Source organism: Amphibalanus amphitrite, unplaced genomic scaffold, assembly GCF_019059575.1.
Source record: "Amphibalanus amphitrite isolate SeventyFive unplaced genomic scaffold, NRLGWU_Aamphi_draft 000325F_arrow, whole genome shotgun sequence".
NCBI classification, from domain to species: Eukaryota; Metazoa; Arthropoda; class Thecostraca; order Balanomorpha; family Balanidae; genus Amphibalanus; species Amphibalanus amphitrite.
The window spans coordinates 633304-660327 of record NW_024881820.1 but is presented as its reverse complement, the minus strand read 5'-3'; the positions used below and the strand labels follow the sequence as shown (position 1 = coordinate 660327).

At 54.4% G+C, this 27024-nt stretch overlaps 2 protein-coding genes across 3 annotated transcripts; one reads left to right on the top strand and one right to left on the bottom strand.

Annotated features, from left to right (window-relative positions):
- Window positions 1-3: 3 nt before the first annotated feature.
- LOC122388496 lies at window positions 4-20609 on the top strand. Of its 2 annotated transcripts, none has more exons than XM_043379647.1 (4): window positions 4-303; window positions 8265-8847; window positions 13948-13987; window positions 19019-20609. In XM_043379647.1, exons 2-4 carry the CDS (start codon window positions 8275-8277, stop codon window positions 20152-20154), a joined length of 1749 nt encoding a protein of 582 aa, XP_043235582.1. In that variant the 5' UTR covers window positions 4-303; window positions 8265-8274; the 3' UTR covers window positions 20155-20609. The 2 variants fall into 2 exon arrangements, with proteins under 2 accessions (XP_043235582.1, XP_043235581.1); XM_043379646.1 differs by lacking the exon at window positions 4-303 and adding an exon at window positions 7336-7442.
- Window positions 1041-2334, bottom strand: LOC122388498 (ubiquitin carboxyl-terminal hydrolase 2-like). The gene has a single exon (XM_043379648.1). The coding sequence runs from the start codon at window positions 2258-2260 to the stop codon at window positions 1127-1129; it is 1134 nt and encodes a 377-aa protein (XP_043235583.1). The 5' UTR covers window positions 2261-2334; the 3' UTR covers window positions 1041-1126.
- Window positions 20610-27024: the final 6415 nt, after the last annotated feature.

Sequence of the window (27024 nt, the reverse complement as noted above, 5' to 3'; positions counted from 1 at the left end):
GAATGGGTAATTCTTTACTTGGAACTGTGTTCAGTAGCTGATGCCTTCGTAAGTGAGCACAAGCGAAAAAGGCTTTGAGTAATTGCTTAACGTCATCAAACTTTATAATATCCTTTTGCAAGCAGCAATCTGAACACATATTTTGCCGTGTGTACTTACGAGCAACTTACGAGCGCACGGTCTTACGAGCACCTTACGAGTAGTAGTTGTACTCGTTGTACCACGTTGTACTGTGAATTTTGGACCATTAGACATTGGGACAAAAGCAAAATCCAACGGCCTTGCAACGGCCAACACAAACAGGTTGGTGACCTGACCCAAAGGTCTTACCAAGTAGATCTGCAAGAGGCAAGGGAGCAGGATGCTCATAGGATGCTGCCTCTCTCCGTAGTCTTCTTGATGTGCTTGTCGTCTTTGTTCTTGAATATGTTAACATTTTTGTTAACTTTTGTTAGCTTTTTGTTAACATTAACAAAAAGCTTATGAATTTGCCCCTTGGAACCAGAAATCATGAACTGTGTCATCGAGTCCAATTACTTACTTGTCCTATGCTTCTGGCTAAAAGACAGCTCATGTTTCACCGTCGCATCAATCAAAGCAGTAATGTAATGGTATTGTCCAGTGTATTAGAAATAGTGTAATAGGCCGTAATGGATTATCTGCGAAAGCTAGCCTCGCAATTCGGAGACGCTACCTACGACCTACTAGGCTTGGATTTCAGCGTCATAACTCCAATTGACTTACAAAACATATTTATGTCGAACATTGAGCGTATAGTCAATGAACGCATGATGAGGCGGGACCAAGGCGGGACCACCTAGATCTTATGACCCAGATGTCTGACTTAATGGGTAAAACGTAGCTGTGCTATGTCTGCATGCTCATGTGTTGTGTTGGTGTGTATTGTTATGTGTTGAAGTGTTTGCGTATATTGCTATGCGAGACAGTTAACAGTTCTGATAAAATAGACCGTTCTGGTTTTTAACAACACCTTACACCCAATATCACAAATCACGATAGGCCGCTGGCCAGCTAGAGTTGTCCGAGCAGAATGTGCGCCGGCCGGTGTGACTACACAGGGCCCGAGCGGGTGACGATCGCAGGCTCCTCTCCCGTGACTGGATGACTAGACGTGGGTCGAGCCGGAGCGGTGTTTCGAGCCGGCCAGCTCAAAGAACAGCACGTATGCCTTTCCGCTGTTGACGTTTCTCTGATCCATCACGTGGACCCGCGAGTCGTTGTACTCGTACCACTCTGCCGTGTACGGGTGTCGGCAGTAAGCGGTGTAATGTCCTGAGAGCAGCGTGCCAGAGTGGTTCGCCACGCCGTATAGGCTGTACCGGCAGGGCGTCTGTCCGGCCGAGTAGGGCGACAGGTCCAGACCGTTCATCGAAAAGTCGACAGTGGTGTTCAGCTTTCCGCCGAACCTCTCCTGATGCGAGAACCGCTTCAGGTGCACCACGAGGATGCGCGGGAACTTCTGGATCGAGAGGCTCCTGGTGCACTTTTGGCGCTTCTGGCACTTTGAGCAGGTCGGTTTTTCGTCGCCATCGAGCACCTCCTCTTTGGTGAACAGGTCAAAACAGGCCTGTAGGCGCACCTGGCCACTTCGTGACGGGATTGGCAGACTCAGATCCCAGAACGGGTCGAAGGTAACCGATTCGTGGCCACATGCCGTGCACCGCAGGGTAGCCTTGAGCTGGCCCACGAACAGGTCAACAAACTTGGAGTTTTCCAGGCGCAAGAAACGTTTCCAGGCCTCCATTGACTTTTGACTGGCGTTCATTGAGTCGTCGATGTCGGTCGTGATCGGCTTTGGCCGGCTCGTCACCCGGTTCACGTCCTCGTGAAGTCCCTCCAGCAGATATTTGAGGAATTCCTGCGCGTCCTGCTGCTGGGAGCCCATGAAGCGCGGCGCGAGCCGTTGGATCATCGACTTGAGTGGTGCGGTGGTGAGCACCCGCTCCGTTTCGCCCGAGGATGTCCACATGTCGCGTATCAGAGCGCAGAATGTGTTCATGAGGGACCCCTTCGTAGCGGCGGCAGGCATGCTGGCATCTGAGGAGCGTCCATCGCGCAGGATGTAATCGTGGAGAGCGCGTGTGTTGCTCAGGCACTGGACGACTGTGTTCAGGAAGCAGGTGTTGCCCGTGTTCCTGAGGCCGGTGAGACCGAGCGGTCTGCCGTCAGATTGACTGCCAGTCCCGCCGCCGTCTTCGCTGGGGTTGCCGGGCAGTGAGCGGTGAGACACAACGTACATTGTGGCGTTCTGGTAACACGAGTTACCGTAATTGGGAAGTCCGGTGTAGAGCGGATCGTTGCCGTGTTTGTCGGGGTCTGCGGCTGTGGTCAGCTGTAGCTCGCGAGCCGTCAGGAGCTCCCCCTTCAGCCTCAAGACGACACCACCGAGTGCTGTGCCATCCGTGTCATCTTGAGCACAGCAAGACAACACTCCAGACACCTCGACATCTACAATGTGTACCGCCCGCCCATCCGAACATCCGCCCAGGACGAGCGGGTCGACTTCTTCAGCCTGGATGCATTCCCGAGCAATGATGCCACTATCATCACGGGAGATCTCAACAGCCACCACCCTGTCTGGGATGTTTCTTGTTCAAACCCGGACAGGGTCGGTGACTCCATCTATGAGTGGACGGCCCGCCACGACTGGCAGGTGCTCAACTCCGGGACCCCCACACGGGCCGGCTACGGGGAGGACGCCCGCCTCTCAGCTCCTGACGTCACTCTGGCGCACAGTGACCTGGCCCGGCGCTGCACGTGGGAGGTCGGCACCGATCTGGGGAGCGACCACCTCCCGCAGCTGGTCGCGGTCACCACCTCGGGACACCGGCCTCGTCGCATCAGGAAGACGCGCTGGGCCTTCCATAAAGCCGATTGGACGGCTTTCACGGCCCGCTGCGAGGAGACGATGGCTGACCTGACGCTGGGAGAGACCTCGGTGGAGAGACTCGCCGCGCGTTTCAACGATGCTATCATCGAGGCGAGCGTGCGGTGCGTTCCCCGGGGCGCCCGGGCGGACCCCAAGCCGTGGGCGCTCGACCCGGAGCTGGTGCGTGCGGTGGAGGAACGGAAAGCGGCAAGAGCAGCCGTCCAAGAGGACCCGTCCCCGGAAAACCAGACGCGCTGGAAAGAGAAGAAGAGGCACGCTGCAGATGTCGAGGCTGACGCCAGGCGCCGCGCGTTCCAGGACTTCGCGTCTACCGAATTGAACCGCCGCGCGGCCTTGGGCCGCGTCACAAAGATCCTGCGCAAGATGGAGGGTGCGGTGACGGACACCTGCCCCGGCCAGGCCATCAACGGGGACCGCGGCCAACTCGTCGCGGAGGACCGGGCCAAGGCCGAGGCGTTTGTCCGCACCTACGCAAACGTCAGCAGCCACACCCGTCACAGGAGGCGTGATCGATCAGTGAAGGCTGATCTGAGGGTGGTGAAGACGCGCCCCTGCTCATGTGCTGGACAGCGCGATGGTGCCTGCCAGCCCTTCTCCAGACAAGAGATGAGGACCCAGCTGAGCAAGCTGAAAATGAAGAAGGCTCCCGGCGCTGACGATGTATGTGCGGAACACCTCAAGCACCTCGGGCCGGTGGCCCAGGCCGCGCTACTGCACGTCATCAACAAGTCGTGGAGCTCCGCTGAAGTCCCCTCGGTATGGAGGAGAGCAATCATCATACCGATCCCTAAGGCCGGGAAGGACCCTCAAGAGGTCACTAGCTACCGTCCGATATCGCTCACCAGCCACGTCGCCAAGCTGATGGAGCGGATGGTGGCAGCTAGGCTCACGCACCTACTGGAGCGAGACAACATTATCCCCGCAGAGCAGGTCGGTTTTCGCCGCGGCCGCTCTGCAGAGGAGAACCTGGGACGACTCATACAAGAAGTCCAGGACGGGTGGAACCGGCCGCCACCGAAGGGACGCCCGTCTGACGGCAAGACCGCCGCCAGGTTCGTGTTGACGGCCTATGACTTCTCCCGCGCCTACGATGTAATTGACCATCAAATGCTGCGACTGAAGATGTCCCATCACCTTCCACGGTGCCTTGTCACGTGGATTCACCACTTCCTCCGAGACCGACGCGCCTGCGCGGAGGTCAATGGGTCACGGAGCCGGAACCGCCCATTCCGAGCTGGCCTGCCGCAGGGGTCCGTCCTCGCACCGACCCTGTTCACGCTGTGGTCGGCGGACCTCGTGGCGGCGCTGAAGCGGATCCCGGGCACCTCTGTCTTCCTGTACGCCGATGACACCGCAACACTGTGTTCCGGCGGTACGATAGCGGAAGCCAGGGACCGGGCTCAACAAGCGGCGGATGCCATAGCGAAATGGGCCCGCGACTGGAAGATGCGGCTGGCAGGAAGCAAGACGCAAGTTTTAGCCCTGTCGCAGCACTACGTCGACGCCCGGGACCAGTACATCCACGTAGACGGGGCACGAGTGGACGCTGGGAGACACCTTCACCTTCTCGGTGTAACCCTGGACCGGCAACTTCACATGGGCGAGCACTGCGCGCGCGTCCGGAAGAAGACCAAGCCGAGGATCGCACAGCTCCGTAAGATGACCGGGCGTTCCTGGGGTCTGCGGGAGCCACAGCTGCGAGTAGTAGCCAACGGCTACATCCGCGGTGCCCTGGAATACGCGGCGGCTGCATGGCTCCCTGCGGCGTCCGAGTCCCACGTAGAGCTACTGGAGATTGAGATGCGCGCCGCAGCCCGCGTTATCACCGGGTGCCCCGTGAGCACGCCGAGGGACCCGCTCCTCGCGGAAGCCGGTCTGGTTCCCGTGAGAGCACGCCGGGACCTGCTCGCTGCCAGACTGAGCTGTCTGGCAGCCTCACAAAGAAGCGGCGACCCACTGCGCGCGGTGGCCGAAGCAACGGCCCCACGGCGGCTCCGCACCACCACCGGCTGGCGCGACACGGGAGCGCGCGCCCTGGTGAGCGCGGGCGTGCGAGATGTACCTGTGGAGGAGCGCCTGCACGTCACCATCCCGCCGTGGATCGATGACACCAGGGTCCAGTTTAGACTTGACATCGGCAACCACATCAGCCGCACAGCACCACCCGACGTCCGGCGGGAGAGAGCGGAGGAGCATCTGGCCACCCTCCCAGACGACGCCGTATGGGTGTGGAGCGACGGCTCGGCGGAGGGAGGTGTCTCAGCCGGAGGGAGTGGAGCGCTGATAATCCTCCCCTCAGGCGAGGAACACGAGCTCCGAGCCCCTGCGGGCAGGATATGCAGCAGCACCCGCGCCGAATTGGTGGCGATCCGCGGGGCACTGGAGATGCTGCTGCGGCTGGAGGGCGGCCTGGCGGAGAGCCCGGTCATCGTCTGCGCCGACTCGCAGCGGCGCTCGCCACACTGGCGAGTGGGGCTGGGAGCCAGGCGACAGCACTCGGCGCCGCCGTATGGCGACTGCTCCTGGCGCTCACGGACGGAGGACGTCGAGTCTTCATGCAGTGGATCCCAGCGCACTGCGGAATACCCGGCAATGAGAGAGCGGACGTGCTGGCTAAAGAGGCATCCAGCCTGTCGCAAGACGCCGTCCCAACGGACGTCCGCTCGATGGTGAAGGCAGTCGGCCGCTCCGCCACCAAGGCATGGCGTCGCAGCTGGCCAGACAGCTTCTTCAAAACCATCATGGGAGACCGGATGCCGATGCCGGTGCTCCTGGAGTCTCGCGACGAGGCGGTCAACGTCCACCAGCTGCGGGCGGGACACTGGAGCCGCTCGCAGAGCTACCTTCACAGAATCGGACGCCGCCCCGAGCGCGACTGCCCACAGTGCAGTGATCTGGCCTGCCCGGCGGCGCGCTGCCTGGTGTGTCGCGAGGGCCCAGACACGCCGGAGCACGTGCTGCTGAGGTGCCCGTGCTTGGCTGGCGCGAGGCTCCGCCTACTCGGCAATATCAGACCGGACCCTACGCAGCTTCGGGACGGCGGGGCCGTGGCGGCCTTGAGCCGCGGCTACCTCAGTCACCAAGAGCCGTTGGGCTACGGTCGGCCGTGAGCCGACCCGGGGAGACCAACAACAACAACAACAGCCGTGTGCGCCTTGCCGCCGTACAGCTGCAGCGCCCTGCTCTCCTCCTCCAACTTCTTCGGCGACGGCGGCGACCACCTGTGCTGGCTTGCCACTAACCGGGAACCACCCGAGCAGCCAGACCGCCTCGAGCCGGCCGCCGTCGCCAGCTGTTGCTCAGCGCTCTCCCTGTTGGGGCGCTCGGCGCTGAGGTGTTGTTGGGACGGGTCAGTGGCACACTCCAAGAGAACTGAAGCGGCGTTACCTCTCACAATGGCGATGGAGAGTCGCTGCCAAAGCCACTCCATCTCTCGCTGGTCGCCGCTGACCGCCGCCATTTTAGCACCAAGTTCTTGGAGGAAGGCTTTGGTCGTAGGACCACAGGCACTGTTTCGTAGGACCACTGTTTCAAATGCAACTGGCTCGAACCTGAAACGCTGGGTGAGCTGGGCGTACTTTCGGCGCTTCTCGTCTTCTGCTTTCTTGGCCGCCGCCCCAGGCTTCAGCGCGGCACCTCCCAGTCTTGAGCCTGCGAATGTATTGACGCATGTCGCATCCCAAACTAGGCAACGGCCATGCGAGAATGGGTAGATGGTCATGCCGTCTGGCCTCTTTCCGTCGCCCCGGTCTACACCATACGGCTCGAGCTGAGCTGGTATGCCTGCAGTCGACAGAGCACGTCTGACTATGTTGTTCAGTGCTGTGTGGCGCGGTAATCTTCCAGCACTGAACTGACAGGTGAGAGCGTGGTGTCCCTTGACGTCGGCAGGCGAGCCGCACCTGCAGGCGTGGACGCCGCTGCAAACATCGGCGCCGACACGTAGAGCGACTGCGATTCTCACTGTCTCGTTGTCCAGGTGGGTTCCCAGACTAGAAGACGGGAGAGCTCTGAGCCATGCTCCGCTTTCAGGCGTCGCTGCGCCTAGGATACGAGCGCGGTCGAATTGGTTGGCTTCGAGCAGAAGGCGGTCCCTTTGGTGTTCGGCGATCGGGGCGATATGTACCGTGAAATATCGGTGCGAAATAAATGGATTATTATTATTATTATTATTATTATTACTGGTAACGACTTCTTCGGGCAACTTGTTCCACTGTTAAATGACTCTTGATGAAAAAAAGCATATTTCGTTTAAGCGTGCGATGCCTTGGCTTCTGGAGTTAAGTCGCTAGTTAAGTCAGTGCATCTTTAATTAACCTTCTTTTCATTTTTTCATTCCATTTATTTCATGCTATGAGGCACATCAACATGTATGGTTGAAGGAAATAAGATGTGACGATGGTTGTTAAGTGGGTACCTACCTATCATAATGATACACACCTGACACACACGCAAATAAAATGCAAAGGTTGCAACTTGGATTAGCCTTTTTTAAGGACATGCTGTAATATCTAATTTGAATATGTCTGAGGTAAGGCAACAAAATACCAAGTGGCATGGTTGAACCTCAGTGCCAACCAATTGTGATGTCGGATGTTGCAATGTGAAGTGTGAACACTGGTGAGGGCTGAAATAAATTGGAACTCATCCTCAAATTATGCATTGAATAAAGCTGTCTCATTTTTATGTATATCCATGCAATCACTTGCAAATGCAATCAGCTAATCTGACAAAGAATGTCAATGTCAGAATCACAAAATATATCTCTTACAAGTTACAACTGACTGACTACGTCTGTAACAGGAATATGTCTGGCTGTGGACTGTGGTTATTTTTATAACAAATTTAATCCATAATTTTGCCAGCCATGTGGTTTGATAAATTTATGATAGACTTTAAGAAATGAAATGATGGCATTCAGCATTTTTATACCTATTAAAAGGGGCCTTGGTAAATAAAAGAATGAAATTACTTACCTGTGTTTTTATGTTTCAAAAGCTGTGCAATAGGGAAGGAATGTCAAACCTCCCTTGTGTCAATATGTCATGATTAAATGAAAGCCTCTTGTCATGTTAAATGGCAGTGGCCAGTGCTGTGGTTAGGCCTAATTAAGTGTTCACTGTTCATTAGTGCACTTGGTTTGATAACTAATGAAATAATCAGCCTGTTTCTTTATTTTGTTCTGATGTCAAAGGCTTGCGCATGGTGACTATAAATAGGCTTCTGCTGCAAAGTTGTATCATATCAGCAGTAAATTGCCAATGCTAGTGGCTTATCAATTGCAATGCTTTGCTGCCAGAAAGCACCCACCTATCATGAGTGCCTCGAGTATCACTGCCGGGTTCCGTTTCAGACAGTGGGCGATGTCGCAGAGCCCGTGCGTGGTGTGCGGCGGCGCCGTGGCCGTCGGCTCTGGCCTGGAGCGCGCCGACCTGTTTGACGTGCGGCTGCTGGGCGGTCATCTGGCGGCGGCGGTCGTGCACCATGAGCGTCCGCTGCGCCCCGGCGACCAGAACCGGCTCTGTTCCAACTGCGCCGCGCTGCTGGCGCGCCGCGAGCGGCTGCTCAACGCCACCCTGCTGTCGGCCGCCGAGACGGAGCTGGACCAGTGGGCGGCGCGCGTGCTGCCCGCGCCCCCGCCGGCCGCCGACAGTCGGCCCGCGGGCGCCGCCAGCTCCGACCCCCGCAACGGCACCACCACCGCGGCGCGGCATGTAACCATCGGCATGTCGGAGCAAGTGAGGAGGACGGGGGAGGCGGCGCAGACACCGGGACCGGGCCCGACTCGGCGTCAGTACCGGCGCCGCGGCTGGAACTGCCGCATCTGCTGCGCCGGGTGCCAGGACCAAAACCGTGTCATGGACGCCTACCACAACGTGAGGCAGCAGCTGGATGATGCGTTCGCTAGTCGTCCTTCATCGGCCAGCAGCCCACAGGTAGGCAATGGGGCACCGTGCTGCAATCGACGTCACTTAATCCTGTAAGATCCATGTGATTTTCAGGTGTGTGACATTTCGAGAAGGCGCCATGGAATGCACTGGCCTTAATATATGTGTTATGTATTTTCTAGCTTCATGCCTCTATGCAGGTTTAATTTAAAATGTCTGTGATATGCTCCATTTTAAAATTATCTTTGCAGCTTCCTCTCGCTCTCTCGGTCACTTCTTCTTCTTCTTCTTCTTCTTCTGCATCCCGCCGCCAGCCCGCTCAGGGGGGCGGCGGCGCAGGCGGGTCGAGCGGCGGCTCGGTCCGCCCGACACCCTCGATGAAGTCGACGACCCTCGCCGCCGGGCCGCCGAGGACGTCGACCAGGCGAGGGTCGACACCCCAGCGGCGGCGGCGGGCCGCCTCATAGGCCGGACAATCGGTCAGCAGGTGCGTCACGCTGTCGGGCTCCCCGCACGCGGGGCATTCGTCGTTGGCTGCCAGGCCAATCTTGTAGAGCGTGTCGCGCGTCAGCGGTGATGTGCCGGTCCTCAGCTGGGACAGCGTCACCGACCCCCAGCGCGCCAGGGAGTCGTGGCCAGGCGTGGGGTCCGGGTGCGGGTGGGCAGCGGTTGTCCTCCGTCGCGACAGCTCCCGGACATGGCGCGTGACGGCGGCCCGCGCACTCGATAGGTCAATTGGTGCGCTATCTTGGTCGCCCGCCGCGGCCTCGGCAGCCAGGCGGTCGGCGGTCTCGTTGCCGTCCAGCCCGGCATGGCCTGGCACCCACTGGAGCACCGTCTCGGTGCCGTTCTCGGCGAGGGTGTTCAGCAGCCTCCAGACCTCGGCGGCCAGAGCCATGGTCTGGCTAGCTGGGCCGCGGCCGAGTAGTTGTAGCCCAGACCTTGAGTCGGTGAGGAGGCGGACCGACTTGATTGATGCCAGCTCCCCTTCCTCCAGACCGGCCACAGCCGCGAGCGCCTCGCGCATGGCGGTCAGCTCTGCTCTCAAGCTGGAGCAGACCGCCCCTGCAGGAGCGCGCACGGTTTCTTCATTGTTGAGGTGGTGAAACTGGATCAGCGCGCCTGCGCCGCCCTGTTCCATCCCGCCGCGAGCCGAGCCGTCCGACCAGATAGTAATATCCGGTTGCGGGAGCTCTGCAATGGCTCGCAGGGCAGCTTCCCTGCGGACTGCAGGCGGGTCCGACCGGCGGGTGGCCACGGGCAGGTCTACCCTGAAGGTGGTGCCGCCGCGGTGGCCCAGCCATGGCGGGTCGCAGCTGTAGAACGCCATGGGCTCCACCGGGAGCTCCTCGATTCCTGCCTCCTCGGCGAGCCACTTGCCGACCCTCCTGAGGCACGGTCGGTGAGGGAGTGCTGCAGTCTCGTCTGGAGGCTTGGGCGGTGGTCTTCCCGCGGCGGTGGCGTCGTTGCATGTTCTTTGCCATGCCTTGTAGGCTCGGTGTTGGAGGCGCGGCTGTACCTCCTTTCGGAAGAGGGACTTGCCCGGGTCGCTCGGGGGCAGCCGGATTACACGCTGGTACTCCGTGCCTGCCAGCTGTAGGGCCCGAAGCGAGAGTGTCGGGAGGCCAGCCTCGGCCAGGAGGGCGTCCTTCCGGGTCGCACGTAGGCAGCCGGTGATGACGCGGGCGCACTTGTTTTGCTCGGCTTCGAGGCGTCCTCTTACCGACGGGGCGGCGTATGTCCCGAAGACGGCGGCGCCGTAGTCGAATAGGGCCCGGATATAGCCGATGTAGGCCGCTCTGATGGTTCGGCGGTGGCTTCCCCAGGTCTTTCCGGCCAGTGCCTGTAGGCATCGCCTCCGTCGAGACATCTTGGCTTTCAGGTCGTCGATGTGGTCCGCGAAGGTGAGTTGGGGGTCAAACTTAATGCCCAGGAAGGTCGGGTTGCGGGAGTAGGGCAGCTCCTCTCCGCGCAGCGTCAGGTGCGGCTTGACCTTCCCTCCGCTCTCTCTTGGGTCGAGAGTGAACAGGGTGGCGGTGCACTTCGTCACGCTGGGCATGACTTTCCAGCGTCGCAGCCACGTGTCCACCGCGTCCAGGCAGGGCTGGAGGAGGGCGTCGCACTCTCTGGCAGTGGGGGCGCATGCCAGCAGCGCCACGTCGTCCGCGAACAGGGACCGCGAGACGTGCTCCGGCATTGCTACGTCGATGTCATTGACGTAGACCAGCCATAGGAGCGGCGCCAGCACGCTGCCCTGGGGAGGCCCTCCTGGAAGACCCTGAGGTCTGAGCGGGCAGCGCCCCAGCGGACGCGGGCGCGCCTGTCCGACAGGAAGGCCCTCAGCCACTTGATGAAGCAGCCGGGGACTCCCAGCCGAGCCATCTTGCAGAGCAGGGCGGCCCTCCAGACTCGGTCGTAGGCTCTCGCGAAGTCCAGCAGTACCATGACCGCCCGGTGAGGTTTCTTCTCCTCGAACGCGTCGAATATCTGTTGGGATATTCGGCCGAGCTGGTCCATGGTGGAGCGACCTCTGCGGAAACCGGCTTGGTTGGGGTTGAGCTTCCCTCTCGTCTCGAGCCAGTGCTGCAGCCGGGCCTGGATCATCCGCTCTGCGAGCTTGCTTGTGGTGGAGAGCAGGCTGATCGGGCGATAACTGGACAGCTCTGACGGCGGCTTGCCTTTCTTGGGGATGGCTACGATTTCTGCTGTTCTCCAGCTGGCTGGGACGTCCGCTGCTGTCCAGGACTTGTTGATCAGGGCCAGGAGGAGAGTCTTGCCTGTTGGGCTTATCTGCTTCAGCAGCTCGTTGGGTACGCCGTCCGGTCCCGGGCTCTTCCCGTTCTGGAGCTTGTCCAGGGCTGCGTCGAGTTCGGCGGGTGTGAATGGCGCGCACGGTCCACTGCGTTGGGCGTCGCATGCGCATGCACTCACTGCAGCGCGCGCCTCCAGCTTGATGTCGCGATCCTCTTGTTTGTTGTGTGGGATCCGGGATACTGCCGCATATGCCTGGCATAGGGCGTTGGCCTTCTCCCTATCTGTCACTGCTGGTCGAGCTGGGCGGCCAGGTGGGCCAGCGCGGTTGAGGGGCTCTGCTGGTTTCGCCGGTGGTTTGCGTCCGTCCAGGGTGCGGATGAGGCTCCAGAGGTCGGTGTTGGGCCCCAGTTCCGCGATGCGCTTGCGCAGGAAACTTGTCTTTTCCTCGCGCAGGACCGTGTCCGCGTTCTTCTTTGCTTGTTGATATTCCCGGACGTCTTCGGCGGTGTGGTTTGGCGCGGCCACCTTAGCGCGAGCTTCTTTCCTGATCGCGATTGCTTCGTCGCACGCCTCGCTCCAGAACGGCTCCCTGGTCCTTCCGCCGTTTCCGTGTGGGATGGTGCGGCGCGCGGCGCGGGTGATGGCTGCGGTGAGTCGTTTGTCGAGTTCTCTCGCCGTCAGGTCTCCGTGGTCGTTCCAGCGGCCTGTGATGTCGTCGAAGGTCCTGCGGTACTCCTGCCAGTCTGCCTTCCTCAGGGACAGGCGGCCTCTCCCTCGGCGCTGCGGCTTCGGTGGAGCTACAGGGATGCTCGTCGTGATCGGGAGGTGGTCCGATCCCATCGTCTCGCCGATCTCCCAGGTTGTTCCTCTCGCCACGGCAGCGGTCGCCAGGGTAACATCCGGCGTCGACAGGCCGCCCGTGGCTGGGTTGATGCGCGTGGCCGAGCCGTCGTTCAGGATGGTCAGTGAGGCGTCGATCGACCAGTCCTCGACCTCGTGGCCCATCGCGTCTTCTGGTTGGTGTGGGTCCCATACGTGGGCGTGAGCGTTGAGGTCGCCTGCGATGACGCATCTCGGAGGAAGGGAGATGCGGGCAGGCTGGAACGGTTGAGCTTGGGTGCCTTGCCCTGCCACCCACCTTGCTGGAGGTGAGTACAGGTTGATAACGGTTATTGACGGTGTTCCCTGCGGGTGAAGCTCTGTGGCCGTGATGTAGGTCTCTTCGTCTGGTTCAGTTGGCGCATACCGAGGCGTGGTCCGCGAGTACGGTAGTTGGTCCCGCACTAGGGTCATGACTCCTCCCTTACCCTTCACGCCGCGGGTCCCGTCGTTGCCGGTCGGGGGCTGGGGCTGGGTGGCCGCCTGCCCGGTCCCGCTCGCTGGTGGGGCGCGTGCCGTACACTTCTTACGGCTCTTGCAGCCCGCGCACCAGGAGTTGCGGTCCGACGGGCCGCGGCGCTTGCAGGTCCAGCTCGGTCCAGGCGGTGCTCCCTGCCCACTGTCAGCGGGGCGGGCTGCTCCGGTGGTTGCCGGGCTCGGGTTTGCCTGGTGTGGCCTGTCTTGCCTCGCTGCTATGTTGTAGCCTGGGAAGCGTGGGTTTTCATCGCTTTCCAGGAGTCTGGTTTCTTGGAGTAGGATGACGTCGGGTTTCTCGTCTTCAATTCTCTTGTCCAGTTCGGTTTTCCTGGCCTTCAGACTGTTGCAGTTGAACTGCAGGATCTTGAGGAGGCCGCTGATGGCTGTGGGTCCTGTCTGGTTTGGGTTCCGCCCGGTGCGCGGGGTTCCCGGCGCCGGTCTCACAGCCCGCGGAGGAGCGGGCGGTGGCGGCACCGTGACAGGCGCAGGCGGGGCCGGCGGCGCCGACGGCGGCGTCCGAGGCGGCGGCGGCGGCGGCGGCGCGATGCAGCTCGGGCACCACCAGAGGTCGCGTGTGCGCGCGAGTCGGGTAATGTCCGTTGGCCTCAGTCCGGCGCATCGACCATGGTGCCAGAGGGCGCACCCGCCGCAGCGCACCGATGAGCCGCCGACTCCCCGGCCGCATACTCCGCACGGGTAGCGCGGAGGGGGGCCTGGATTCGACTCCACGTCCCCGGCCCGCATCAGTAGCAGGGCGAGGTGGGCCAGCCCTCGTCCCGCCGCCAAAAACCCGCCCGCGCCGGTCCGGCGAGGCAGGCGGTGGTAGTCGTCTTCTTCGAGGGTGTGGATGTGTGTCGGCGAACTTGGCTCCCGAGGGAGACGCCACCCCCACGTGAAGGGGTCGCCGATGGTGGCATCTCGTGGCGCCGATGGTCTCGGTCACTCCTTTCCTTCCTCTCACTTCTTCGTTTTTATGTTTTTTTTTTGTAATTACACGTCATGTTCACTTACGATTTACCAGCTCTTTTTTTATTTCAGACCAGCAAGATTCACTCTCGGATGCCTGACAGTCTTAGTAGTAAGTATCCTGTGTTTTCGTTTTGTTTTGAATTGACATCACATAGTTTTCCTACCTATGCTGTTCCGTAAAAGATATGATAGAAAGTATTTTGTCTAAGCAATTGTTTTATATATGGATGGTCATTTTTCAGATTGATCTCTGGGTTTGCAAATATGTAACCCCAAGTCTGTCAAATTATTTTGGTGTTTCCCTCGCCGGCCGAAGGGAAACACCTCGCGGAGGGGTGCCGCCCCTCCCCCTTCCTCCGCATAGGGTTTTTTTTTCGCGATAGCTCCGAACACGCTGGCGATAGAGAGCTGAAACTTGGCGTACCTGACCTTTGATTCAAGCCGGATCTTCGGACACCAACCGCATTTTCGGGTCAGGTCAGGTCACTGACCTATGATGTCATAAGTGAACCTCTGCACGGTCTTCAGATGTAGCAAATTAGCAACGTCCTCACTGCCAGAGAAGCTTTCATGGGGAAATAAAACTTGAATGACTTAGTATCCATTAGGAGTCTCACAACTTCTATCTCTCGGATTTCTCCTAAAGGTCATATGAGGTCAGATCATTTTCGTGGCCTCGCCATTTTAATCCGGCAGGCGGTGGGCCTCCCGGCCACCTTCCGCGCGGTGGGGGGAAGGGGGCATTTTTTGCCCCCCCCCCCCCGTATCTCCGCAACTGCTGGACGGATCCGTAAAATTCAAACGGCGTTCGATAGCCCTGTCAAATTTGTCGAAGAAAAACAAATTTCATTGACCTCGGGGTCACCGATGACGTCACAGGTCAGGTCAAAGATCAAATGTTTTACCGTTCCGGGTCTTCTAGAGAATGCGCTATAACATCGAGTAAAACGCATTTTGTCGAAAATCAGCGATAGCGCGTCAGTTGCCTAGTACATATGTTGCTATTAGAGGTCACTGATAATACCAGGTCAGGTCACAGGTCCGGTCACCAAGGGTCAGCACATGATCCCAACTTTACTAAGGTTGTGGCGATGCATGTTTTATGGCCATTTTTTCATTTTCAACTCAATGGTGTTGGTTATAAGACCATCAGGTACGGTTAAGGTGGTCACTTTCTGGTAGAGGTCAGGTCAAGGTCGGGTAAAAAAGGTCAAATTTCAAAGTTGATAACTTTTTGCATAAAATGGGTATTGATTCGATGCAGCTCGTCACGGGGAGTTTAATGGTGCTCTTTGTTTTGCGCTACGTGGTCTAGAATTGCTAGAAATTGTGTTTGAATATTTTGACTTCATCGTTACCAGTGGGGGGGGGGGGGCATATGTTACCACCCTGTAGCGTTTTTTGCGTGTAAATAAAAAACCGCGCGCGCCGCTTGGGGTAGCTTTTGGTACATCAATTTTGGACAATGTGTGAAATTTTTGACCCCAGGTCATGTCAGGTCAGGTCACCAGGTCAAGTTAACTGACCAAGCCTAAAAAAAGTTTGCAATCATGTCCAGCCTGCAGTGTTTGTCAGAAAGGTTTTAAACTTGGTGGATTGCATGATGTTACGGGCGGCTACAATTTGTATATCTCGGATTTTTTATATCTGTGACCTAAGGTCAGGTCAGTGGCGTGACCTTTCCATTACAAGTCAATGGAGAAAAATGAAAATGCCTCTAGATCCGTGTGTACGCATAGGAACAGTCCAAATATTTCAGAATCACAATGATTTGGACCACCTGTGATGACCAGGGTGTCATTTTTGCTGATAGCCTCTAGAAAGGTCATCCGAGGTCATTTGAGGCTACAAACGAATTTTTGCCAATAACTCGCGGTTGGAAAGAGATAGAACGCTGGGGATGGTCTCATTGTGTTTGTCTTCCCGAGACGCATCGACTGATATGCAACATGACCTTTTCCGGTCAGGTCATGACCTTGACCTGAGGTCAAATTTTCAAGTTGACCTTTCAAGGTCAAATTATAGTTCATTCAACGCGTCTCGGCGAGAGGAACACGATTCTGGCAATAGAAATGTCGTGGCTTTTTGTTGTCGAAAGTTATTGTCGAAAAACACTTTTCGTAAAAACAGCTATTTTTGGAGTTTTTGCCCTCTGGAGGCTAAACCCGTGACCTGAGATCAATTTTGATAATGACCTTTTCAAAAGAAGAGCTCAAGAGCTATCGATTGCTTTTCCATGCGTTTTTCTAGCTACCATAGTTCCTGAGATAACGGCATGTTTTTTGAAAAATATAATGACCATTGGCAAATTTTGACCTTTGATGACCTCTGGTGACCCCAATATTGCTCTAAGATGAAAAATGACTGAAGTACTTTCAAACGTACGCATTGAGAGCTATCGACTGCTTTTTACCGCGTCTTTCTAGCCCTCTTAGTTTTTGAGTTAGAGGTGGGTGGTAACATATCCCCCCCCCCCCACTAGGGCGAAGTTGGCGGAGACCGCCACTGGGGCGCGGGTTAAACAGTTTTTTTTTTTCGCTATAAATTGGCCAAAAACAGGGGTATCGATCTCAAATTTGGCATGTGGATAAAAGGTGGTAGTGACTATCACATAGGTATATTCCGTTTTTTCGAAATTCAAAAAAGTTTTTGGATTTTTCGGCTATTATATTCAAAAAATCTTTTTTTTTATTTTTTGGGGGTCAAATCCAAAAGTTTTAAAAATCCGAGATAGCAGTATTGTAGCCCTGTTAATTCTAGGTACACCTAAAATGTCGAAACATTTTTCTGTATCTCTAAAGCTGTAGGCCTGACAGCTCTTCCCGCGAAACCTTTTTTGGGTCGAGAATGGCAGAAATGACGTCACTCCGACGTATTAGCGGCCAACCTATCATAGATTTTGGTAAAAATTTTGGTCACAATGTGTAAAAGCTATTCACGGCAGGGTACTGAAAGTTTGGTGACGATCGGCGCAGCGGTTCTGGAGATATATCGAAAAAAAAACTAAAGGGGGGCAAAAATGCCCCCATCGCCTGGAAGGGTATGTCAATGGGGGAAAATGAAAACTGCTATTCTGGCGCCGTGAACGATCTCCAACTATCTCAAGAACACAAAATCGTGATTTCATGCACTCCTTGCAAGGTTTGATGCGTCACTTTTGCCATGCTGACCTTGCGTGACGTCATTTATGACGTCATTAGGTTCATATTAGTTTTTCGTCAATAACTCCCGATCAAATACAGCTAGCGAGTCGGGGAAGCCACCAATGGACTCAGGAAGACCTGCCGAATCGAATGATATGCGACATGACCTCTTTCGACCAACTTCGTGACCTAGTGGCGCTGACGTGACCGTGACTCGAGGTCAACACCCTAAGTTGACCTCACCCAAACAAAAAGTATATCATTCGACGCGCCTGAGCGATGCGAACACGATACTGCCAAAATCGCGGCTCTGCGGCCTTTTTTGCGAAGTTATTTACCAAAAACGAAACCGTACATTGAGGCACTTGATCTGACCTCAGAGGTCACCGGTTGACCTAGGACCTTAAAATCGGGTATCAATCTCTGCGTTTCGTAACGGCGAATACGCCTGTTATTCCGCGACACGCTAGCTCCACCAGGGGCGAAACGGCGAGGGGGGTCGTACCCGCCCCCCCCCCCTCGCCCGGTGCGTATGTAGAAAACCAATAGGTCCGGCGATGGTTATATGTATTCTTTAACCCGCTCCATAGTGGGGGGGGGCTATTTTTGACCCCCCCCCCCCTCCTCCAGACTTTTCGATATATCTCCAGAACCGCTGCGCTGATCGTCACCAAATTTTCAGTACCCTCCCGGGCATCAATTTTACATATTGTGACCAAAAAGAAATTCCAAAGGCTATGATTGGTTGGCCGGAAATGACGTCAGAGTGACTTCACGTTCTGCCGTTTTCGACCCCAAAAAAGGGTTTCGCGGGAAGAGCTGTCAGGCCTATAGCTTTGACGATACAGAAAAATGGTAAAGACATAAAGGCGGTAAAATTGACAGGGCTACAAAACTGCAATCTTGGATTTTTGAAATTTTTGAGTTTTGACCCCAAAAATGAAAAAACTATTTTTTGGATATATTTGCCAAAAAAATCCAAAATTTTTTTTCGAATTTTGGAAAAACCGGAATATATATTATAGTACCTACCGTGTTCTATATACATACCAAATTTCAGATCAATATCTCTTTTTTTGGCCAAGTTTAGCGAAAAACCGTTCAAAAATGATTACGTCAAAGTTTCTAAAATTAAACTTTTGGCAATTCTAGTCCACGTAGCGCAAAACACAGACCACTATTAGACTCGCCGTGACGAGCTGCATCGAATTGATACCCATTTTATGCAAAATATCAACTTTGAAATTTGACCTGACATTGACCTGACCACCAGGAAGTGACCTAAACCGTTTCTGATGGTCATATAACCAATACTATTGAGTTGGAAATGAAAAATTGACTATAAAACATGCATCGCACAGCCACAGTAAAATTGGGTTAATGTCCTGACCCTTGGTGACCTGACCTGTAACCTGACCTGGTATTATCAGTGACCTCTAATAGCAGCATACGTTCTAGGCAACTGACGCCCTATCGCTGACTGTCGATAAAATGTGTTTTACTCGATGTTATAGCGCATTCCCAAGAAGACCCGTGAACGGCAAAATAATTTATATTTGACTTGACCTGTGACGTCATCGGTAACCCCGAGGTCAATGAAATTGGGTTTCCTTCGACAAATTTGACAGGGCTTTCGAACGATTCACGAAAGTGTCTTGATTGGATGAGGCTGATCTCTATTGTGACATCACAGGTCATCATCCATTCAGATGACTACCCTCGTGTCAGATCTATGATAAACATAATATCCAGACTCATTTAAGAAACCCATATTTGTCTTAATGAAATGCTGCTCGTTATTGTAAATTTGACAGATTTGACCTTCTTTGACCTCCCTGTAACATCACAGGTCAAAATTGACGGATACTCGATCTTGTGCGTCTTGAGTCCTTTCGAATGCCATTTGCATTTTTTTCGATCCAACTGTTGATTCCGCAGATGTGATGGGGGATAAGCCTCTTCTGGTTGTCTGAAGTAACCAAATGTTTCCTTTTCAGACTGTTCACGTCGAACTAGCTACAAGACACTGCATTGCCAGTGCACGCCGCGTGGCTTACATGGCACTATTTTCGGCACACTATCGTTTCCGAAGTGTCCTGTTTGCATTCCCCATGTTCACAAATTTGACCGGAAGAGGTGCCGGACGGGCCGTGCTACCGCCCAGCAAAAGCCAAAGAAGGACTCGTCTCGGCCGCAGCCAAGTATCAGGCGAGCTGCTGGCGACGTCACAAATGTAAATAAGGCTGTAGACGTTGATCAATTTAGGACTCACCATGCAAGGATCGTCACAGCACCGAAGGGTAACGATAGCTCTGTTCCGCGCGCAGTGGCCACCACTCTCTACCGCTGCGGAATTTGTAGCATCACAGTGGTTGACTTGCACTTTCTGATCGAGCACATGAAAGTGCATAACCCCCAAAGCGTGTCAAAAAACAAGCTTGTCAAAATACAAGCGTGCCCAGATGGGCCGCAAGCGGCTGTTGGTAGTCGTGGTGCAGACAAGCCAGATTCGCCGATGCCAGCGGCACCGACATCTCGTGATCGGCAAGTGCTGCCAGTACAGAGAACGGCAACAGCTTCGCTGCTGTCGTCCTCGTCGGCACTCGCAGAGGCCACAGGAAACCACAGCGGGGCTCCGCGTCCAGTCGCCTTCGCGTGTTCTATGTGCCCGCGGGTATTGAAAACCAAAAACCACCTCCGTCAGCACGTCATGAAGTCACACTCGGGCTCGGGCTCACGATCGAGTGCGATGTACTCGCGGGAAGCGCATCGGGAGGGCCCCGGCGGCGAAACCACGCCGGTCTCGCCGTGGCGGTGCAGTGCTGAACTGGTGGAAAGCAATGTCGGCGCAGTCGCCCGGGAGGGGATCTGCCCGCAGTGCGGCATTGACGTGGCGTCTAAGGAGCTGCTACTGCAGCACATACTCCAACAGTGTCGCGCCGAGAGCGGCCCCTACTGCTGCCACCTCTGTCCGCGCTCCTTTGGCACAGCGGACCGCCTGATGGAGCACAGCGGGCAGCACGACCCGGCCACGGACTGGCAGTGCAGCCGGTGTCCGGCTCGGATCGTCGGACCGAGGAGCGCTCTGACGGCGCATCTGATTCAGGCGCACTCGTTGATGGAAAGCGCCTGACGCTGAGCTTATGGCCAACTGTGCTCTCCATGCTGCCACAATTGGTTGTCGGGGCTTCATGTGTCTCCGCCTGCCGTCGTTCGGTCTTTCAAAGCTGTTGCTTAGGAGTGAAAGTGACATTGATTCCTTGATTGATCACGTGCCTTAGAGAGACGCTTAAGAGTGACCTAAATATAAGGAACGTTTTGCGATTCAGTGTGAGGCGAACTTCAAAGCGTTATTCGTGTAAGAAGTTCTAGCTAGTAGCTTGTCTTGTATGCATTTAACAACGGATTGTATGACGCACAGTTGATTTTAAATGTACCATTGAACACCGATTAGCATATCATGTATTGTGTAACGATTCCAACCAATCACGTCCGGTGGGCCCTGCCTTTGATTAGCTGTGAAAGCATCGAACTGAACCGTTATTACCTTAATGCACACTGTGAAAGCAAATACATTGTGTTTGGTCACATCTTCGGTTGTAGTTATCTGATCGGTTGTCTGTTTCACGTTATCTGTGACGGATTGTGACTGGCGAGCAGCTGTAAATTTAATGACACTGACGTCACGGTTACTGTGAGCGTTTAGTTAACCCGCGCACCGACGGGGGGGCGGATATCCGCCCCCCCCCCCCTGAGGTTTTTCGCGAATAGCGGAAAAACCGCGGCGCTACGCGCCGCGAAATTTGGTATGACTATTCCCTCATCAATTTTACACATGGTGTGCAAGTTTGAACCTCCTACCTTTCAAGGTCAGGTCACCAGGTCACTTTGAATGACCCAACCTCAAGTCACTTTTTTGCAACTTTGTCACCGTGCCAGAGCTACAGTAGATGTCGGAGGCCTTTGAAAGTCGCAGGATGTTATTAGGTCATTAGTAGCTACAATTTGTTTATCTCGGAATTTTGATATCGGTGACCTAAGGTCAGGTCAATTTCGCGACCTCCCCATTATAAGTCAATAGCGGAAAAATCAACTCCCTGTTTTTACCACTAAAACGGGTCGGAATGGCCCCATATACCATACATGACTTCATATACGATCAACCTTCACTACCTTGAGGTCTGTTTTGCTGTTGGGCAGTTGTGAGGTCATGTGACGTCATCAAAGGTCACCAAAGGTTTTTGGCCAATAACTCCGTACAGGAACAAGATACAGACGCGTGGATGGTCTCATTGTGTTCAGCTCGTCAAGGCGCATCGAATGATATACATGATGACCTCGAGGTCACGTGACCTGAGGTCAACCTTTGACCTTGACCTTTCGAGGTCAACATATATATCATTCGATGCGGATTGACGAGATGATCACGATGCTGCCCTTAGTTTGTTCCTATCTTGACTAATTCGAAAGTTATTCGAGAAAAACTCTCCATATCCAGCGCCGCCATTTTGACTTTTTCGACCCCTGTGACGTCATCTTTGACCTGACCTGAAAATGACCTTTGTAAAAATTGTAGATCTTGACCGTGCGTATCCGATGACGTTTACCGCTTGTCGCTATCTTGCTTCGTTCTCGAGATCTCAGGGGGGGGCGGTCATCCGCCCCCCCCCCCGTCGGTGCGAAGTTGGCGCAGACCCCCGTCGGTGCGCGGGTTAAAACCAGATTGTTTACAGCTGTCAAATGGAACGCTGAAATCCCTTCGGCCCTTCCTATCTATGTTTTATGACGAACTGTGCGACTGGATCAAGGATGGACTTCTAATGATGTCTTTCCAGCGTTAGGTATTTAGCTCATTGCATCTGGCTGTTATTCGGGCTTGTGCTATTTGACAAAATAAGGCTGGAAATCACCTGGCGAAGTACCAGCAGGCAGCCGTGCGTATTCCGTTTACTTGGATAAGAGCCGTTTTATCGATATCAAAAAGACCAATCAGATGATGTATCGACAATACAAGGGTAGGTATCAGCTCCTGAGCAGTGATTTGTTCCCGCAGGCCGCAATGATACACTCGCTAAAGCCTTCCAGTAGATACAGACATTGGTTTCCGTAGCTAGGGCAGTGGCGGATCCAGAGGGGGCCATGGCCCGCCTTGGGCCTCCCGGGGGCACCACCACGGTGTTTTTTTTTTATAATTCATCACGGAGGTCACCGACGGGAGCTTCAACCCAGAGGTCTCCTAAGGGGGCACCATCCAGAAGGCCTATCGGAATAGGTAAGGTACCGTTTTCGGGGTCTCCCGGATGCCCATTTCTGTCCCTCGACTCGGGTGAGGCTATTTTTATCCCGAGGTCCGTGGGGGCACCATCCCGAGTTCTCCGAGGGCACTATCCCGAGTTCTACGTGAGCACCATCCCAAGGTCGGAGGGGGTACCATCTCGAGGGTCCGGGGGCACCATCCCGAGGTCTCCGCTGGCACCATCGCGAGGTCTGGAGGCACCATCCCGAGGTCTGATGGCAGAGGGGGCACCATCCCGAAGTCTGTCTCCGGGGGCACCATTCCAGGGGCACCATTCCGAAATCCGCGGTCTGGATGGGCACCATCCCGAGGTCTCAGGGCACCATCCCCCTGAGTAAGTGGCCGAAATCCGTGGATTTTTTGGGGGGCACCATATAACACCGTATGCCCCCCCCCTTGACGAAATCCTGGATCCGCCACTGAGCTATGGTCATGTGACAGGTGTGTGGTTTTGCTTAATTGCGCTGAATAATTACGCAAACGGTAGGTATAGCGTGACATAATTCCTCGCCGAACGAGGGGAGTGCAATCTCCAGTTTTGTCGTGATTGTTAGGAATGCGTTAGAGGGTTTTAATTAGTCATACCTACTTTACCTCGTATTCAATCCGCATCTGACGTTAGCTGTATTTTCAAGATCATATCAGGTCACTGACCACTCGCCTATGACTCGCGTAGGAAACCGATATGAATGTAAGAATTGCGAAGTTTAGATCCTATGATACTTGCCTGCATTGTTCAAAAGTGCCCGAAATTTAACCCGCGCCGGGCCGGTGCTCCGAGATTCCGCGCCGGGCCGGGGGGTGTCTGAACACCCACCTCCTTCTAACTCGGCTCCTGGGCCACGTAGCGACACGCAGTAAGCGGCAATCGAAAGAACGTCCAAAATAAGGACGAAAACACTTGTTCATTTCTTGGGTCAGGTCAAAGGTCGGGTCACCAGAGGTCACCAAAGGTAAAATGTTGACTATTTCAACATTTTGGAAACTGCCGACGGCTATCTCGGGAACCGATAGAGCTACAGCGCCGTGGAAAAGGGCATTCGATAACCCTTTTACAGACCTTTCTTAGTATTGCTCTCAGATTTGACCTCAGGTTAACGGTTTAGCCTCCAGAGGGCAAAAACTCCAAAAATAGGTAGGTAGCTGTTTTTATGAAAAGTGTTTTTCGACAATAACATTTGATTAAAAAAAGCCACGACATTTCTATTGCCAGAATCGTGTTCCTCTCGCCGAGACGCGTCGAAAGAACTATTACTTGACCTTGAAAGGTCAACTTGAAAATTTGACCTCAGGTCAAGGTCATGACCTGACCGGAAAGGGTCATGTTGCATATCATTCGATGCGTCTCAACAAGACAAACACAATGAGGCCATCCCCAGCGTCCCATCTCTTTCTAATCGAGAGTTATTGGCAAAAATCTGTTTGTAGCCTCAAATGTCCCGTAGCTCAGTTGGTAGAGCATTGGACTCCCGGTAGTGAGAGCCCGGGTTCGAGACGCCCCGGCGCTCGATATTTGAGACTCCTGACGGGGATGGTCTGCGGTTGGTGGGAGCAGCCGCAGCCAGTTGAAGTCAGTTGAGTGGGGCAGGCCGTGTCCGGCTTTGAAGGGCACGTTAAACTTTGGCATCTAAATTCTCCCGATACCCGGAATTGCGCGATCGGACGGTAGGGGTCGGGGTCTACGCAACAAGCTCTGCTTAGCGTGGGCTCCGGCTCTGTCAATCCGTCCATTCAAACATTCGAGCTAAATTTATTAAAAAAATGACCTCAGATGACCTTTCCAGAGGCTATCAGCAAAAAAGACACCTTGGTCGTCACGGGTGGTCCAAATTATTGTGATTCTGAAATATTTGGACTGTTCCTATGCGTAAACACGGATCTAGAGGCATTTTCATTTTTCTCCATTAACTTATAATGGTAAGGTCACGCCACTGGCCTGACCTTAGGTCACGTATATAAAAAATCCGAGATATACAAATTATAGGCGCCCATAACATCATGCAATCCACCAAGTTTAAAACCTTTCTGACAAACACTGCAGGCTGGACATGATTGCAAACTTTTTTAGGCTTAGTCAGTTAACTTGACCTGGTAAACTGACCTGACATGACTTAGGGTCAAAAATTTCACACATTGTCCAAAACTGATGTACAAAAAGCTACTCCAAGCGGCGCGGCGCTACGCGCGCGTTTTTTTTTATTCACACGCAAAAAACGCGATAGGGTGGTAACATACCTACATATGCCCCCCCCCCCCCCACTGGGGCCAAGGTTAAGAAATCTTTGGTAAGAGAAGCCAATGTTATGAGTACAAGTAGGAATTCAGGGGTGTAATTTTCCTAAAATGTTTGTGGGTGCCCAGCTGTAGGGGCGCCGGCCTTTTTGGGGCGCAATGGATATTCTTTATGTGGGAGCCTAAATTAACACCGGATTTGATAACATTGCTAGCCGAAGGGCGCTTCAAGTGACATGTCTGACTAAGAAAATACACGCTTAAAAGTGTAAAGTGACCGGAAGGGCGTAAACAAATGTAGAGGGACGTCAAATGTAGGGGCGCCAGACGGTTACGAGGGCGCCATGAAACCATGGAAAGGGCGCCATTGTCCTAGAAGGGCGCCGAGTGATTGAAAACTATATGTATATGGTCCAGGAGCACTGGGAGACCGGAAGGGCGCCGAACAGTCAGTAGCGCTAAGTTAGTGGGGGACGTAGGGGCGCCAGACGGTTACGAGGGCGCAGTGAGACCATGAAAAGGAAAAAGAGTGATTGAAAACGCTATGTGGCAGAGGGGCGCTCAGAGGTCAGAAGGGCGCTGCAAGGTCAGTAATGCAAAGTTGGTGGGGACGTAGGGGCGCCAGACGGTTACGAGCGCGCCGTGGGACCATGAAAAGGGCACCATTCTCTTAGGAGGGCGCCGAGTGATTGAAAACGCTATGTGATCCAGGCCGGACGCTCAGAGGCCAGAAGGGCGCCGCACAGTCAGGAAGGCTAAGTTGGTAGGGACGTAGGGGCGCCAGACGGTTAGGTACGAGGGCGCCGTGAGACCATGAAAAGGGCGCCGAGTGATTGAAAGCGCTATGTTATCCAGGGGCGCTGAGAGGCCAGAAGCGCGCCGAATTACAGTAGAGGGATGCACGGTGGACAGAGACCTAAGGGCGCGAGACGGTCAGGAGGGCGCCGTTAGACCATGAGAATGGCGCGGTGCTGTCAAAAGGGCGTCATTCTCCCAAAAGGGCGCCAAGTTATTGAAAAGGCTATATTATTCGGGAACACAAGACGGTTAGGACTTAGGAGAATGTCGTTAGGGCATCCGAAGAGCGCCGTGCTCTCGAAAAGACGCTTGTAAAAGACTTGTGGGTGCATTTTCATTATTGTGGGGGCATAACTCAGGAGTGTGGGTGCATCTGCTACCAGTTTACGCGGCCAAATGTGTAAAAATACGCAACACTTCTTCAAAACTGCGATAGCCCGTCGGGGGGCCTATACCTAGGTATGCAAACAGCACCCGTTCGTTTCACATTAAAGGGACCCTCCCACCTTAACATTAGATTTGAGTTGAGATAGCCGAAATGGGGTCCCTGGCTCACAATTACCGGTTTCGGCACTCACAACATCGAGAAATGCCTTAAATCGGAAAGATTGAATTTCAAAATTGCAGCATTTTGATTCAGAGGGGCTAATGCATAAGAATACCCCTCTGAATGTGTGACGTCATCGCAGATATCTAACGATTTTTAAATGTTTGACTAAAACGTTTTGTAGCACGCGGTGGTATATGCTGCTTTGCGCGCAACAAATGCCGCACTTTCAAATAAAGTAGCTAGGAACAGCGGGGATCCCAAAAAGTAAACAAAAGTAAAAGTCTAATATCTTGAAAACCGGTGAATATTTTTTGATGAAATTTGGTAGATATTCGTTTTTGCTCTTTCTGAACCGAGCGACATCACTTTCATGCCAATTCATTAACTATTTTGAAAGTGGGAGGGTCCCTTTAACCCGCGCCGGGCCGCGAGGGGTGTTTGAACACCCCCCCCCCTGCGGTTTTTCGCAGATAGCGCCGCCGTTTTTGGCACACCTGTTCGTGCATCTTTCCCGCACATGTTGTGAAAATTTCAGACCCAGGTCGCCTTAGGTCAGGTCACCAGGTCACGCCAAGTGACCTCACCTCAGAAAAAATAAGAATGCTCGTCATAGCTACACCGACTAATCGATTGCCTTAAAACTTTCAGCGATTTATTAGAACAACATTTTTTTTTCTATAGTTCGTTTTTTTTCAAAAGGACTCTGGCTCCAAGTACACCCCATGGTGTGTCAAAAGTGGAAATAGCCGGTGCGCCGTCTGGCAACCCGGCATGGCAGCCCGCCGCCATAGGGAAATTCATGCTTTTGTCGCTTTTTCGCTCCTTATGAGTCACTTGATCTAATTAGAGCTTAACTAGGAACGAGGCGGGTCACTTGGACGTATTCGGGAGCCGAATACGGTGTTTTGGAGCCAATACCTGGGAAACCCTACCCGCCCAATGCGAGTATTTAAGAGTCTGCATCAGGGGCGCGGGAACTACTTTCCGACTGGGGGGGGGGGCACACCATAATAGAGATTAACCTAGGGTACCCCCAAATCTAGTTTTCTCACCGGTTTTAGGCCACTTATTTTTCACCCCTCGGCTTTTTCAACAAAAAAAGAAAACATTTGCAAACAAAGTGTGGT